Source organism: Juglans regia, chromosome 3, assembly GCF_001411555.2.
Source record: "Juglans regia cultivar Chandler chromosome 3, Walnut 2.0, whole genome shotgun sequence".
Classification (NCBI taxonomy): Eukaryota; Viridiplantae; Streptophyta; class Magnoliopsida; order Fagales; family Juglandaceae; genus Juglans; species Juglans regia.
The window spans coordinates 6593946-6610245 of record NC_049903.1 but is presented as its reverse complement, the minus strand read 5'-3'; the positions used below and the strand labels follow the sequence as shown (position 1 = coordinate 6610245).

Here is a 16300-nt window from a genome sequence, read left to right as displayed (position 1 = left end):
AAGAATTTGAGATGGTGGACCTGGATGAGTTTCTAGACTAGGACTACTGTTTCCATTCCATCGGGGTCAATGGCATCGTATGGCAAATGCCAGCCAGATATAAATTGGTCTCAACAACGTAGAAAACCAGACTGCAACTTCTAGTGATTAGCAGAATCCGAAAATTCCCAAAATGGGCCATACAAGGGGCAAAAAGCAGCTCCAATGAGCAAGGAGACAATTGATTTGTCTGTCGTCACACGGAGCAAAACCATTAATTACATTATGCGAGGAAAAGCATTATCGAACCCTTCTCGTCTGAGGAGAGGTCATATGGGTGGCAGTTGGGGAACTGGGATGAGAATAGGCTTAGAAGCCTGGTCTGTCAAGCTTCAGAAAGGTGTCAGTCACAGCGATAGAAGCAAACAAAATACGACATTTTATACTGACGCTTGCGAGCACAAGATTACATTTGGTACACTCCTGGGCCAGGAACCAGCCGCCATCTTATAAAGTAGCCATCACCATTTCTAATCAGTTGATATTCCCAACTGAAGAGGCACCACATTCTAAGCCAAAAGGATAGCAGCCATTGCAATTAGCATCTAACGAAAATGCAGTATAAACCAAGTGAATCATCAGGCTAACAAAACAACTAAAAGGCTGTGTTGCAGCATATTAAACCCAACTAGAAAGAGTATCCTGCCCTCATACATCAAAGCAATTTGGATCAAAACATGAAATCACCAAGTAACTCATGAACCTCTTAATAAATATAAATCCTGTTAAACAATTGATGAAATGTTACAGCTCGGCAAAACTCAAGAAAGTTATCCAAGGTTATAGGGATCTCTCTAAGAGGCTGTGAGCGATTGAGACTTGTTAAGGATAACTCCTTCATATTTCATCTGGAACCACTTCATTGCATCTTCCTTTGTAACTCTGTGCTGAATCCCAACACGTGATTTGCATCTACGACGACGGCCAACACGGTATCCTGCTCTCTCTAGAATAACATAAAAGTCCATACCATAAATACCAGTTGAAGGGTCATACCTGGAAAAAAAAAACAGTTTAATTCTAGCACAGCAACCAAACTGCATTTTCATATATGACATTGAAGCTTCAAACGAATCAAACCCAAGATAGCTTTGGAGTGAAGAACATGAAATCACCGGAATATTGAACCATACAATACAGCAATGGTATAAAAACTACCATTGCAATTATATCTTCTATCGGTTATCACAATGTTATAGCAATAAATAGAGAATGTCATGAGAATAAAGATCAAGTGGCTTGAATGAATCATAGAAGTCATGGACCTAACATGACCAATCTCATGCAAGGCATCTTACGTCCAGGAGTCACTACTTTCTGAGCTTGAGGACCACAGACAGTGGATTTAGATTACCAAAGACAATCTAACTGTGCATATTGTGAGGGGAAACAATAAAGGGTTTCTTCCATCTTGCTCCTTCCTGCCCTCTTATCCACCCTTACAGGAATATCAGAATCATATTATGACAGCATGCACACTTTAAGAAAGCCCATTATCTATTAGATGTTAACAGGTCAGGATATACGATTAAGAACACTTTGCTTTTGGGTGAGGGGGCTTAGGACCACACTTATCAGCGAATGGATTTAAGCCATATGGCCAAAAGAGTGAATGCATGGCGGAATACATAAAAGTATTTACTTGCTCCACCCTAAGTCCCAGGAACCTCCCACTTTCCAATATTTGCATGTGTGATATGTCTGTACAGTTGCGTGCAAATACATACCACCTAGAAATAAAAATAAATATATAAATTTCTCCTTGCACCCTCTGCACGGTTGCACTAGCATAGCATAACTAGTTTACACATGCCATGTTTCATTAAAGAGACCAAACACAACAAACGACTTGCTTCCTATGACAACTACAAATGTTAAGTGCTTAATAGCTCAACCGCCAGAGTGCTCAAATATAACATATACTATAGTACCACGAACATAAATCTGTTAGCAAAGTGAACGCAGTTATTCATAAACCAATTGCAAGATTAGCCCTATGATTGTATCAAGCGAAACTTCATCTTATTAGCATGCGCGATACAAATGCCGCAAACAAATAATTTAGGACATCAATACTAACTACTACAAAGATTTTACTTGATTCCGAGATCAATGTGCTCCTGAATACCGAAGCCGAAGCACCCAGTATCGCTGAAGTTCCTCCTGAGAAGCTCGTACTCCTTCACCTTCAGCCCACTCTCCAAAAGCTGCATCGCCTTGTCCCCCCTCACTGTCACGTAGCACGCTATCTTCTCGTTACGCCTGATCCCGAACGATCTCACGGTGTACCTAGCTGTTCCCATTTATCCAAACACAGCCCGATCAAATAAAAAATACAAAAGAAGAGAAAATCAATAACCTCTATTCGAACGTGAATTGCGAATCGTACCCTTGGAGAAGACGGGGTTTTGGCCACTCAGTTGCTCCAAGACCTTAGAAGCAAAATCGGAAATCAATAATAATCAGAATATAAATAAATGTAGCTTGATTTAGAGTGTTTTTCTCGGGAAACAAACAACAGGATAAGGAAAATGAGAGGGAGAGAGAGAGAGAGAGAGAGAAACCTTAGAGGCTCTGGTGAGACGGTCACCACTCTCACCAACGGAAATGTTGAGGACAAGCTTCTGGACCTTGATCTCCCTCATTGGGCTGCTGAGTTTCTTCTCCGAAGCCTGGTTCGTTACAAATCAAAATAAAAGTTAATAAAAACAGATTGAAAATTATATATATGTGGAATAAGAGAGCGAGAGAGAGAGGTACCATTGTGGTGTGGAGAAGCAGCGGCTGAGACTGGAGGGGGTGAGGTCGAGGGAGATGGGAGTAGTCGGGATGGTATGTATAGTAACAGAGAGCGACGAGCGTGCTAGGGTTTTTGTGGTGGGTTACTGTTAGACCCAAAATGACGATAATAACCCTCAGGTCACCCTTGACCCTTTAGTTTTTTTACTTTTTTTAAATAAAATTATTAAGAAAGAAAAATAGGTGAGATTCTCAACAAATATCTATTAAATAAAAAATAAATTATATAGTAGTACTACATATATTTTTACTTTTACTTATAATTTTATTTATAAAATTTAGTCGGTTAATTTTCTTTTAAAATTCAAATTTCATAATTTTTAGTGTATTAATAATTGACATGTGAATAAGTAAGTTTTTTTATAAATTTTTGTTAAGTATATTTAACATTTCTATATATATTCGGCATGAGGCAATTGTCTCTGTTTGATTGTTGGAGTGAGCTTAGCTCATTCCAAATTAATTATTGATGAGACCTACTATTTTTTTAATTTTCTATAAAAAGTTAAACTCATCTCAATATATTTTATACATTCAAACACATATTTCAACTTATTTATATTTAAATACATTTCAATAGAATTTATAAAATATTATTATTCACATATCAACTCAGATCATCTAAAATCACCTCAGCATCCAAACAAATTCATTTATTCGGTTGCTTTAAGACGTCCATTGTGAGACAATCTTACAACTAGAAGATATGTGTTGAATCTTTTTGGCATGTCAAGATGGTGCTTTCTAAATCCATTAGCTTTGTATTGTTGGATAAGATAAGGTCTATAAGAGACTAAAGTCATTCTTTAATAAAATAGAAGTGTTACGACCATAAAAAGATCTCGTAAAAGTAAATTTATAAACTGATACAGTTTTATGTGATACGTTAGATATAATTTATAATAAAAATAACTTTATAATTTAATATATCACATCAAATCACGTTAATTTGTAAATTTATTTTTGTAAAATCTCTTAATAAAAGCATTTCCCTTAATAAAAATAATGAAGCAACGATCTGCTTTTATAAAGCGGTGGGAGAGTTAGACATAGACACCTTGATTTGAAGATGATAGATCTGCTTTCAAAAGAACTAACCGGAAAGAAATACGACAAATGAAAACGCCTTAGATCCTCTAATTAGATGGAGGTTGGGTGAGTGGAGTAGGGAGTAGAGAGAGGGAGCAACTGGCTCACACGCTACTTGAAAAATTGTGAGATGGGTTGATTTGAATGTAGACGACAAATGGAATAAGGAGGGCCAGTGCATGTTGGGTGGTGGATCCGGAGACGCATAGATCTAAGTAACAAAAGTCACCTAACAAACATACCAAAGAAAGAAACCAAACTATGCAAGAAAAAGCTAAAAAAAAGAGTTAAAATCATATACAGTGAGAAATGGAAGGGTGAAAGAGAGGATTTGGAGCTCCTCGAGGAAGGGAGCAAGGGCTGGTCTTTCTTTTTTAAGAGTCTTATGTTTTCTGAACACACTCATTTGGTGTGAGAGAGAACACCTCATGCTCTTTTGCTCATGAGTCGTGAATCTCTTCAAATAATGTTCCCTTGTATAATTTCTTATTCCACCTAAAATGTCAATCTCGAGTTTTCTACCCGATTTCTAAGTGGATTTTGCGAAAGAACAATAGAACTTGTCCAACTGAAAAACTCTCTTGGATCCCAATAAATGTGGTGTATGGGAATGATGAGTAAAAAAACTCATTTATTATTATATATATGTGCATGACTGACTTTTGATTGCGGATCATGCAATAAGTGCTTGTAGAGTTTTGAAAAAATTTACGTCCAGGGCACTTGGGAAACACCACAACACTAGCAATATACATCACGCTTCTTTGTCTCCCAGAAAACCAGAGAATGTAAATGGCTCCCATATACAAATGCCTGCCATACTTGTGGCCAACAAATTTGTGGTTCAGACAATGTTTCATCCTTAAAAAATCAAATTTAAGGCAAAATCTAGTACTTTTGGATAAGATATGAAACCAAGGAAGAAATTCTCATAACATTACCGGCCACATCAACTGCAAAGCAAAGAACAACAGTCCGATCTGGTGCTCCCTAGTTGTCGGGGCGACAACTTTTATCATCTGAACACTGAAGCCTCAAACTTTCAGGGCCAAATGTGAAGACCTAACTAGGCATTGTGTCTTTGTCACACCAAAATAATGCCAGAAACCCCACATGATGCACCAACACCATGCATGCGTGAAAAAAAAAATGATATTCCCAGGAAGAACATTTGCAAGTTTATTCACTACCATATCAGAACATATTTACACGAAAAAACCATGGCAGCACAAAAGCTATTACCAGGCATGCCATCAGGAAGTTACAAAATGGCTGTCCCCGCCAACATCCTCCACCTCTTCCTGAGGAGTTACTACTGCCAGCTGTAAATCTCCTTTCATTCCACTCCTCCATAAATCTGCTATGCACAGCACCCTTAACGTTTTTTGCAGTCTTACCACAAATCTCACACAATCTGCATGTATAAAAGAAAGAAAGAAAGAAAGAATTGCATGAGTAGTGAATTCTGATGCTAGTTTCTTATAGCACTTGACAAGAATCCAGCATAAGAGTGCGGTCATTTCAGGATACATCAGCTAATCATGAAACTAGTTTAGAACAGGGAACTTGCAGATTCACTTTGATCAACTAACAGTTTTCACCAGAGTCAATTTCATAAAATTTTAACAGCTCCCTTCATACACATTTGGGATCATTAGTGCATGAAACCATTCACCATTAATCCTGAATCTGACAACCAGATGATTATTTTACTCCATGAACAATGCACCATATAGAAAGAGCATCTTGATTCCACATATCAAAATTAATAAAGTGCCACAGAGGACAAACCTTATAGATAGAGCTTTGCATGATTTGCAAGGATACTATGAGAAAAGAATTGTTCCAAGCATGCACAACACCAAAATACATATTGGTAACAAAAGGTTTAATTCCCTCAAAGGAAGCAAAATAAAATTACATAAATCACATAAGAAGACAACCAAGGTCGCAAACTTCAGCTAAAATCCCAACAATGACACATAATACTTTCCTACAAATACATATAAAAGAAATTCCAGATAAATTTTGAGCCAAATAAAAAAGGTGAAACAATTACCTGTTCCCCCTTAGCTTGAACCACGCTTCAGCACAGTAACTATGTGCAATGCCAAGCTCATCTTTACACCCACAACCAAGCTGAATTAAATCTGTTGTTGTCGTCATATCAGAATCACCAGTATCCAATTCTGATGATTGCTCAGAACCCAAATGGCAAATCCTACAAACCCTCTCCCCATCCCAATTGTCGCCAAACCCAATACCACTACTGCACTTCACATCAATCACACACGAATTCTTCTCCGATTCAGAGACCCCTTTATGCACCTCTTTGCTAGGTACCTTACTCGACACCAATTCGTTAATTTTTGCTCCCAATCCCCTATCATCTCCACCAACAGGCAAAGCCTCATCCGAATTAATGACAATCCCAGTATCAGAAACAACCCCACCACCCAAACTGCTCGAATCCTCACTTGTCCCTCGATCAACTCGACTCGGTTCCTCACCTCCGCCACACCGATCAATCACCTCCTGATTGACCCAATGTTCAAGCCTGTCCATTAGAACCTTACTTGACCCCAACTCACTACCCAATTCGTTCAAAACCCCATTTTTTGCTTCACCAACACACGTAGATTCCTTCTCTTCTGAACTCACCGAAATCATAGTCTCGGGCACCACCCCATTAACTGAACTGCTCGAATTCTCACTCGTCCCCGGATCAAGATGACCCGGTAGTACCTTCTGCTCCTCCTGATTCATTAGCAAACAAGATTTCGGCCACCACTACATCAAATTTCAAGATTTCCTCACAAAACCCACCAGCAGTATTGTCTCTATATGCACCAAATCAGACAACCAATATTTATTTCTATGAGTAGCAGAGCAGAGACAATGTATAATCAAACCCAAGGTGTTTTTTTTTATAATCTAAAAAAAAAAAAAAGCAAAATATATACAAATAGAAAACCAAGAAAAACAAAACCTTATCTCAAATAGCTCCAATCAACAGCCAAGTAAATTATCAAAAATCTAAAAAGGGAAAAGAATAATAATGTAAAAGCCGGAGGTGAAGGTTTCTCTCCACTTCCAACCTCACGAAATGTACAAAAATCTCTCTGCGTGCAGCGTGTTAGTGATAGAGAAAGAGAGATCTCAATTCCTTGGAGTTGGCAGATGGATAAATAAAAGGAGAGTGCGAAGTTAGGTGAAGAAAGGGATTGAATTTGGATTGGATGCGTTACTTTCGTATTGCTGTTTCAGAAGCAGAAAGCAATGCGAATTTTCGCTTCGTTTGGCTTAACCATTTCTTTTGGATTTTTCGGGTGACGTTTTGAATGGGTAAAATAATAATTATTATTTTCAGAACTGTATTCATTTTTGTTTTGATTTATGTTATTTCACCAAATTTTATAGTATAAATTGATAGTATAAAACTAAAACTTGTGTGTAAAGTCAACTTGATTTGATTGATTTGTTTGCGATTTGTTTGCCGTCTATCAACCTTGTACATACATGACCATTGAAACAAACCCGGGTACTTTTTCACTAGTCCGGTTTGGATTCAAGAAAGATCAGTTTGAATTGTGATATAAGATGAAATAATTTTAGATAAAAATTAAATAAAATATTATTTTTTAATATTATTATTATTTTAGAATTAAAAAAATTAAATTTTTTGTTATATTTTATGTGAAAATTTAAAAAAGTTATAATAATGAGATAAGATGAGATGAAACTGTTTATATATTTAAACGAGGTTTAAAGTGTTTTATCTCATCTCATCACATCATTATAATTTTTTTAAATTCTCACATAATATATAATAAACAATTTAATTTTTTTAAATCTTAAAATAAAAATAATATTTTATTTAACTTTCATCTCAACTCAACAGACGGCACCTTAATGAAATTGAAATATGGAGCGATGAAAATGGGCCCATAAAATCCATTGTTTTATGCAGCAAAGCTTTGAAAATGTTGGTCTATGTACGAGAAAGATTGGCAATTCAAAGTAGACTCTGATAATAAAATGTTCACGTAGGAGGTTTGAAGTTTCCATGTCAGTACTCGTGCATGCCTTGAGCCATCAAACATATTTTTTTAATGAGGATACTCAAGAATTTGTTGATACTAATCTTATGGTATGTGTAATATGAGATAACTATAGATAGAGTCGTGTTAAAAGTAATTAGAGTAGTATTTTGAACTGAACTATCATCTAAATATTATATAAGATATTCATTAAGACTCAACTAATTATTATTATATAAAATCTTCTTTCAAACTTTTATCTAATTCGAACAATACCTATTTTAACGTTTCTTCTAAGAAAATCAAAAAAATATTCGATGTATCCATCCACCTTGTCATTTCTTGGATTTTCATAGTGGGATTAGAAGATCCTAATACACTTAATAGAGCAATCTAAGCTAAGAATGGAGTGCTAATCACTTCATTGTTATCCAAGGAAAGGATCAAAATTAGAATCTTTGTGATAAAAGCATAGCACTATATACTTGTCATGTATATGGACCAAAATAGGAGGAAAGTGGTCCTACTTACTTTATCAAGCAATATCAAATAATCATGTTATGGTTGTATTAAGTGTGGGTAAGAGTGCAATCCCAAAAAACAATAATTATGGACCCAATTGAGAGGGGATGTTGGAGGTCATAATCTCTGCATTGTAGTAAGGCAATTCCTGATTCAAATCTGCAACATCTACCATTATTGGGAGGACAACGTACATCTGATATATCAGTGGGTGGCCATGTTGGGATATGAGTAGATAACCATGTATGTATTCAAACTAACATTATAGTAATTAATTAATTTATATATAATATATATTTGTTATCTATGATAGTACAAAATCTACATTAGAAATGTAATTCAGTATGGGGAAAAGTATTTTTCAACTACTCAATATATGTTCATTACTCTTAAGAATATACGGCGCACAATTATGATACGAAACTCACTAATTCTAAATACTAATTTTATTTTCCTTTCTTTTTTAACCAAAAACTCGGTAGATTCAATGTTTCTAAGTTGAATAATTTTTCTCATTGGTTACTATTCACTATCCTACATCTTATGGGAAAAAAAAAAACTGTCAGGTACGAGGGTGAATAGTGGCTGGTTATGACCCTAGATATGAGAGAAAGCAAATGTGAGTAAGACAGGCTGAAAGGGAGAAGAATTGAGAAGAGTCGTGTGAAATTTGTTAGAATAGAAAAAAAAAATGGACTTTTATGAAACATACAGGTGCAAACATTCAATGTTTAAGGGGGAAAATGTCTTTAATATTTTAGACTAAACTTGAGAATTTTAAATGCATGAATCTTAGTTGAACTTATAAATAGGTATAGACCCAAAACATTAAAGGCACGTGGGGCCTAAAATAAGCAGAAAAAATAAATGTTTGCTGCTAATACACGTCTTTCCCTTGGTATGAAAAACGAACACAATGGACTTGGCTGATGGCTGGCAGCGGGAAATGGTCTCGTGGCATGTTCCTTGCCAACAGATTTCTTGTAAGTTCCTTGGGCAAAGGGAATCGATTCCACTTCGGATCGCCAGCGAATCAACCAAGTGGCCCGAAATTAAAGGATCAATCATATGAAAAAAGTGTAATGTTTTGCCGACATGTTTGATTACACATGTATCTATCATCTTATTTTCCCACCATCTAAGCTTGGCATTGTCTCTAAGCTGCACTCATACACATGGCAAGGCAAAGCAAGAGTTGGAGTGTCAACTTGAAATATGAACAAAAAGCCAAGCATGCAAGCCATGCATGCATTTTTCTGTTTATATCAGGTTTCACAACTTAAAAAAACTTTGATGACTTTACTTCAACTGTGAAAAATCACTTATATATCAATTCTCATAAATCCAACTTCAGAAAACAGATACTTCATACTTATTGCATACTGTGTGGGAGCCTGTGAATCCAACATCAGATGCTCAAGAGATTTTATAAGTTTTAGCTCTCCTGCAGATGATGCAATCCCACTTGCATTGATCCAAGCAAAAGAAGATGACAAGTTTGCATATAGTATCTGTTCTGATGAGGCGCAAAACTCATTTACAGTTGAACTTGGATCCTCCTAAACTTCTTTGTCACCGAGGTCCAGAAAGCTCCATGGCTTCGATTGTAAAAGAAGATTCTTCGTGAGTGTTACTGTAAATTCTGGAAAAGCTACAAGCCCTCGCTTCACAAAGGTTGGTTCCACCTTGCGAATCCTCTGTATGTCCTGATTGCTCGACAAGACCTTCGAAGACCTTCAAAACTTCTGACATCTTTGGCCAGAGGCTGGGATGTGACTGTGTACACTGCAGAGCAACCTCTACTACTTTCTCCAGCTGCAGTGCATCGAAACATTCTCTTAGATCCCTATCTGCTAGCACCTTCAGCCTCTTCTCCTCGTATAACGTTCTAACCTGCATAGTTTGACTGTTATTTAGAAACATTCCTTATGCAGCTTTTCCATTTACAGCATGGATGAGACAAACAATATTTAACTTTTACAGTGTTGCTTTGGAGGAATCTGTCCCGTGAAGATGATAAATTATATCCTTTCAAAATACGTGAAGTAGGAATCAAATCTTATACACGTTGAGAATTAGAAGAAACTCGAAGTACGGGACCACTAAGAAAAACCAAATCCAGATATGGACAAAGAAAAAGCATGGTGAATCCATCTAATGATTAATCAATAAAGCTGTAGAGCAGATATTGTCCCAGCATTAGGAAAAACTACTTTTTTACTATGCTCAACTAAAGGCCAAAGACACATTCTCCAAAATTGTTAAATTGTCACTTGTCCCGAAAGATTAAGTTAATGAAACTAGATGAATTTAACTATTTAATAAAAAATTCTTTTCATCAGCTACTATTCATAACTCCACACTCCACACCCTATAAAAAACACTCCCACATCTTATGAAAAAGTTATAGATGTGAGATGTGAGAATGAATAGTAGCTGATGCATAGTATTTAATTTACATTCTAGCATTCCCATCACATATATGCAAAACTCCCCCTTAATAAATGGGCCCATCACATGATGTATTTAATTAATTGGGGGTGAATTAGTATAAAGTCAGGGTTCAAACTAAAAATTTATGCTCTGATATTATGTTAAATTATCAATTGTTTCAAAATCTTAAATTAATGGGAAGAAATAAATTTAACCATCTAATTTATATTTTAACACAAATAAAAGATATCAGGCCACGTAGCACCGAAGTACACCTTTACAAAACAAGTCATCAAAAACAATTCCATGGATTTTAGTGGAAACTGAAGTAATAACCATGGTATTGTCCTCACTGGAATTCACATTTTACAGAGTCATGAATGGCCTTTTATCAATCGTTATCCATAAGACCAAGGGAAACAACTTTACATGACTAAAACTACTCACCCAATCAAGAATCACTCCTTTCTCAACCTGACCATTTCCAGCATCTAGTGCCTTTTGACCTGTTATGAGTTCTAAAAGCAGTATGCCAAATCCAAAAACGTCAGTTTTTTTAGAAGATTTTCCAGTTGAAAGATACTCGGGGGCCATTTGTCCTGCGGTACCACGCACTGCAGTAGTGACGTGTGAATCCCTCTGATCTATAACAACTTAGCAAGACCAAAATCCCCAACTACGGCTTCAGAACTTTCATCAAGCAAAATGTTTGCAGCTTTGACATCCCTGTGGATTATTTTTGGATTACACTGTTCATGCAAGTATAGAAGGCAGCTCCAACAGCAATCCTCATTCGTCTGTTCCAATCCAAGGACGGTTTCTCTTGACAAGTGTCTGCCAATATGAAGCAAGCAATTTAGGAATCATCAAAGGAACAAGAGAAAATCTGCACTAGGGATTTAGCTTTAATTGAAACAAAAAAGGGATGTATGAAATAGCTTCCAAATCCAGGGAATTAAGTATAATGTAGATAGGCACTTATAGCAGGAAAAATAGGTACTCATACTTGTAAAACGGGTACTTGAAAAGGCTATAAATGAAAGCACAAAAGATATATATTATCTATCCCTGTAGAAGAATTCAAGTTGGTACCTCAGGCATGATCATTTTCTGAAAAAAGTTCAGAGGGGAAAAAAGATTCTCAGTCACAGAAAAAAACTAGAAACTGTGGTTGAGATTTCCTAGCCCTCAACAATAAGATGTTGCAGCTGAGAAGCACTAGTTTGAACAAATTCAGTTCTTCCACACACACACACACACACACACACACACACAGAGTGAGAGAGAGAGAGAGGCGTAGACAAGCCACTATGAAACAAACCTCTCAAGCGGTCAGCAACACTTCCATTTGGCATGTAAGGATAAACAAGCAACCTTTCATCTGACGTCATACAATATCCATACAATCGTAAGAGATTTCGATGCAAAGCCAAGCCAATCACTTCAACTTCAGTTTGAAACTGCATTTCTCCTGTGTAATTTGGATCTTTCAACCTTTAAACAGCCACCATTGTCCTATTTGAAAGATATCCGTTATAGACAACTCCAAATCCACCTTGCCCAATGATGTTTTTGGGACTAAAATTTCCAGTGGCATTTTGCACTTCACGAAATGAAAACCTCTTGAGATGACTAATATCAAATTCATAATCTTTCTGCACTGAAAATATAAATATATGAACACATCCAATGTAACATCCCTGTCTTATATTGGGAATATAAATGTAACACCTCTTGAGATGGCTAATATCAAATTCATAATCTTTCTGCACTGAAAATATAAATATATGAGCACATCCAATGTAACATCGCTGTCTTATATTGGGAATATAAATGTAACACCCTACAACCGAGTCCCACATGGACTACTTACTAGGTGAAACTAGATTTTATAAGTGATTCTAGGGAAGCTTTCAATTGACTAGTCCTTCTATGGATTGTTACATGTGACATCAGAGCCACCTAATAAGGCCAGTCATGTGAAACTAGAGCATTGCATAACACAACTATGACAAAGACGTGTGAATTTAAGAGGAGGAATTTGTAACAACCCTCTCCCATAGAAGGAATATGATTAACCCTCAGAGTTGGTAGGTTATAAAGGTACTGATTAGTGTTAAGTCTCACATGGCTACTCACTAGGTGAAACTAAGATTTATAAGCGACTCTAAGTAAGCGCTTCAACTTGACTAGTCTTTTCGAGGTTATACTGCATATGTGGCGCTAGCTCTCCCAGGTCGTTGTATCTGAGTCCTCACTTCTTACAATCCCCATCATATAATTGATTGATAGAAAATGCTATAGTTTAGGAAGTACCATAAGATGTGAAGAGAAGCCGAGACCTGTACGAATGCACCCGAAAAACAAGCAACATCACAGAAACCACAAATGCACAAGTGATGCCTACGACAATAGAAAGCGCCCGACGACGATGATTGCTGACTTTCTTAAATGAACCTGTATCTGTAATTAAATTACCATGCAGATGCATTCGGACGTATTTAAGAACTATTGCCAATGAGTTTGACATTTTGCAACAACATACCATTTATCGGTTTTGAAACACCTGTGCAAATTTGTGCTGATGAAGGAGTGCAAAGAAAGCATTCCCTGTAATACTGCAACCAAAATATAAAAACTGTCAAATAGCCGAATGTAATGATGCTGAAAAAAAAATTATCTACTGCTTAACTCAACATTGCTATGAAAGATTTATTTTCCTATTGTAGACCACGAAATTGTATATATTAGAATATGAAGTGCTGAAGCACATTCACAAAGAGAAGCTGCAGTAAAGATAATTTATTTTGGTATATATAGAGAAATTCCTTGTACGGAGAAAATTTGAGTCTGAAAGGCTGCTACTTTGGTTTTGCACTAACTTCATTTTTCCTGTTCTGGTATTTCTGATACATACCACAGCAGCGCCCAACACAAACACCCCAAATGAAGATCTGACAGATAGGACTTGCGTATGAGAAACTTCATAAAATCAGTTAAAAAAATCAGAAGCCAAAAGAGGACCTTAATATTAAGACAATAGAATAGCATAAGCTTCAGATATGTGTTGCAGCATCCAACTGAAAGCTTAAGCTACCAGGTGGGGAGGCCTGACTAGAATATAATGATTAATCCCACCCCTAAAATGAGTCTATCGTTGAGTGTAGGATCATTAGCATAAAAAAATCCGACATAAAATCTTAACAAGTACTGGAAATAGAATAGGGTTTATCGTTACAAAACAATTCCTCTTTCACAAAATACCTCACCTGTAGCCTTTCGCTACTATTTTTGGAGTGGGACCACTGAAATTATTAAATGATAAATCCCTGTGCAACACAGTGAAAGATAATTAAAATCATTTTAAAAAATTTAAATAGAGAAAGCAGAAGTGAAATCGAATGGAACACATAAAAGTATGAAAGACCTGTGAGATTAGCAACAGTTTTAGGAATCTGACCAGATAACTTGTTTTTACTGAGCCGCCTGAAAAGTTTGCATGGCAGAGGTATACAGAACATATAGTTAGAGAGAACAAAATGTTAAAATGAGAAGGAGTAGTACTGCTCAATTTATCTTTCAAGCCATACAACTATACAAGTAACTTGGATGAGTTAGATATCCCAAAGAGCCAGGAATTTCTCCATCAAATTGGTTATTCGGGATGTCAAGAGTTTGAAGCTCAGAAAGCTTTCCTATGTCAGGTGGGATAGAACCAGATAAGTGATTGTTCTGCAGAAACCTGCAGTAATAAGGAATAGAAAAGATCCATTGGTGAATGCAATATAATGTATAACTTGCAGTGAGCAGTGTATCAAATTCAGAATCTAAAAGGTGATCCCAAAAAAGGAGATCCCTAAAAGTAAGTCTCATTATGATGATTGAAGCTCCCAAATGAGCCACATTGAAAAAAAATAAGCTAACAATAGAAGTGAAAATTCGTAGCTTGGTCAAGTATAACCAAACACGCAATAGAAATAAAGTCAAGCAGAATGCCAAGAAGTCTCACATTGTTCGAAGATGACTCAGATTGCCAATACTTGGCGAAAGCGTTCCTGATAAACCCATATTGGCCATTTCACTACCAACGTCAATAGGAAACAAGTAACATTGGAATTAGAATGAAGGGTATGATGTATATAGACTCACACATTATTGTTTAAAACTTTTCTCGGAGACCAAACAGGAGCAACAATGTGATGGCAGAATGGGGGACACTCACAGAGAAACAACGAAACCTTCAGCAGAGCAAGCGACCATGTTCCCCGAGCAAGGATCAACAGAGTTAATATACCACCCATTCAGCACATGTAACTCGTCCTTCATCTTACTCTTCACCGCCATCAGAGCAGCCACTGCTTCATAAAAAAAAATGACAGATTCGGTACAAAGGAAACAGATAAGAAATAAATATATCAATGAGCAAATAACCAAAGAAGAAGAAAGGCAAGACATGTTTTTTGTTTTTTTTTTTTAAGGCCCTCGTGGCACATACCGTCATAGTTAACACCCTTGAGAGAAAGTAGACCGTCAGTATTAGCAGTAACCATTGGCATCCAAAAGAAGAAGTGAAAGAAGAAAAAACCAAAACCCAGCTTTACACTTTCCATGGAACAAAACTGCAAAGCAAAAGAAAAGCAAGAACCAGACAAGTAACTTGAAAGCTTCCTGGGATTAAAAGTACATGTGGTTCGGTCGTCGGACTGACAGTATGTCAGTCTAATGCTATTAAATTGGAAACTAAAGTCCATCCACCATTGAGTGAACATTAAACGGGGAAACCATTTATGGAAGGAATCTCTCTTGCTGGGGGATTCAAGTATTAGTTTGCAGAATTGTTTTCGATTAGATTTTTTTTAAAAAGATATATTTTATTCACTTAACTTTGATATGTGATGTATTTTAATTTTTTTTAATTAATAGTTAAAAAAGTAATATATTGATATTCTTTTATATTTTTTAAAAATGTTTTAAAATGATAAAAAAAATATGAATAAAAAAGTTTAAAAAAAATAAAAAGATTAATTTGACATAGCGGTCACTTGAAGTGGTGCTACTCTGCCACTCAAAGTGATGTGAAAGCCTTCTAAATCATTTATATTAAAAAATAATTGATGTTTTAGCCTTTTTAAAATTATAATGCAAATGCAATGGTTACTTGACAATATTAACATCTACAATATCAAATAAAAGAAAGACTAATGACACTTATCACTTCTTGCCAAGTCAACACTGATAGGTGGGGGTTTCTTGCTATCTATTAATTCACGTATAATCATTTTTACAATTCATTATACAACTAAAATAAGAGACATTTTTATAAAATAACTTATATAAATAATATCAATTTACAAAAATATGCTTAATTTAATACATAG

General features: G+C 36.0%; 2 protein-coding genes and 1 pseudogene across 2 annotated transcripts; all 3 read right to left on the bottom strand.

The window, feature by feature from the left end:
- Nucleotides 1–623: 623 nt before the first annotated feature.
- LOC109011285 (60S ribosomal protein L11-like) lies at nucleotides 624–2933 on the bottom strand. The gene is made up of 5 exons (XM_018992413.2): nucleotides 2800–2933; nucleotides 2604–2711; nucleotides 2429–2471; nucleotides 2137–2332; nucleotides 624–1035 (listed from the first exon to the last, which is right to left on the bottom strand). The coding sequence occupies exons 1-5, from the start codon at nucleotides 2800–2802 to the stop codon at nucleotides 834–836; spliced, it is 552 nt and encodes a 183-aa protein (XP_018847958.1). The 5' UTR covers nucleotides 2803–2933; the 3' UTR covers nucleotides 624–833.
- A 1903-nt stretch (nucleotides 2934–4836) lies between these two features.
- On the bottom strand, nucleotides 4837–7240 carry LOC109011283. Its single transcript, XM_018992408.2, has 2 exons — nucleotides 5987–7240; nucleotides 4837–5341 (listed from the first exon to the last, which is right to left on the bottom strand). The coding sequence occupies exons 1-2, from the start codon at nucleotides 6691–6693 to the stop codon at nucleotides 5122–5124; spliced, it is 927 nt and encodes a 308-aa protein (XP_018847953.1). The 5' UTR covers nucleotides 6694–7240; the 3' UTR covers nucleotides 4837–5121.
- Nucleotides 7241–9746: 2506 nt separating this feature from the next.
- On the bottom strand, nucleotides 9747–15708 carry LOC109011287 (annotated as a pseudogene).
- Nucleotides 15709–16300: the final 592 nt, after the last annotated feature.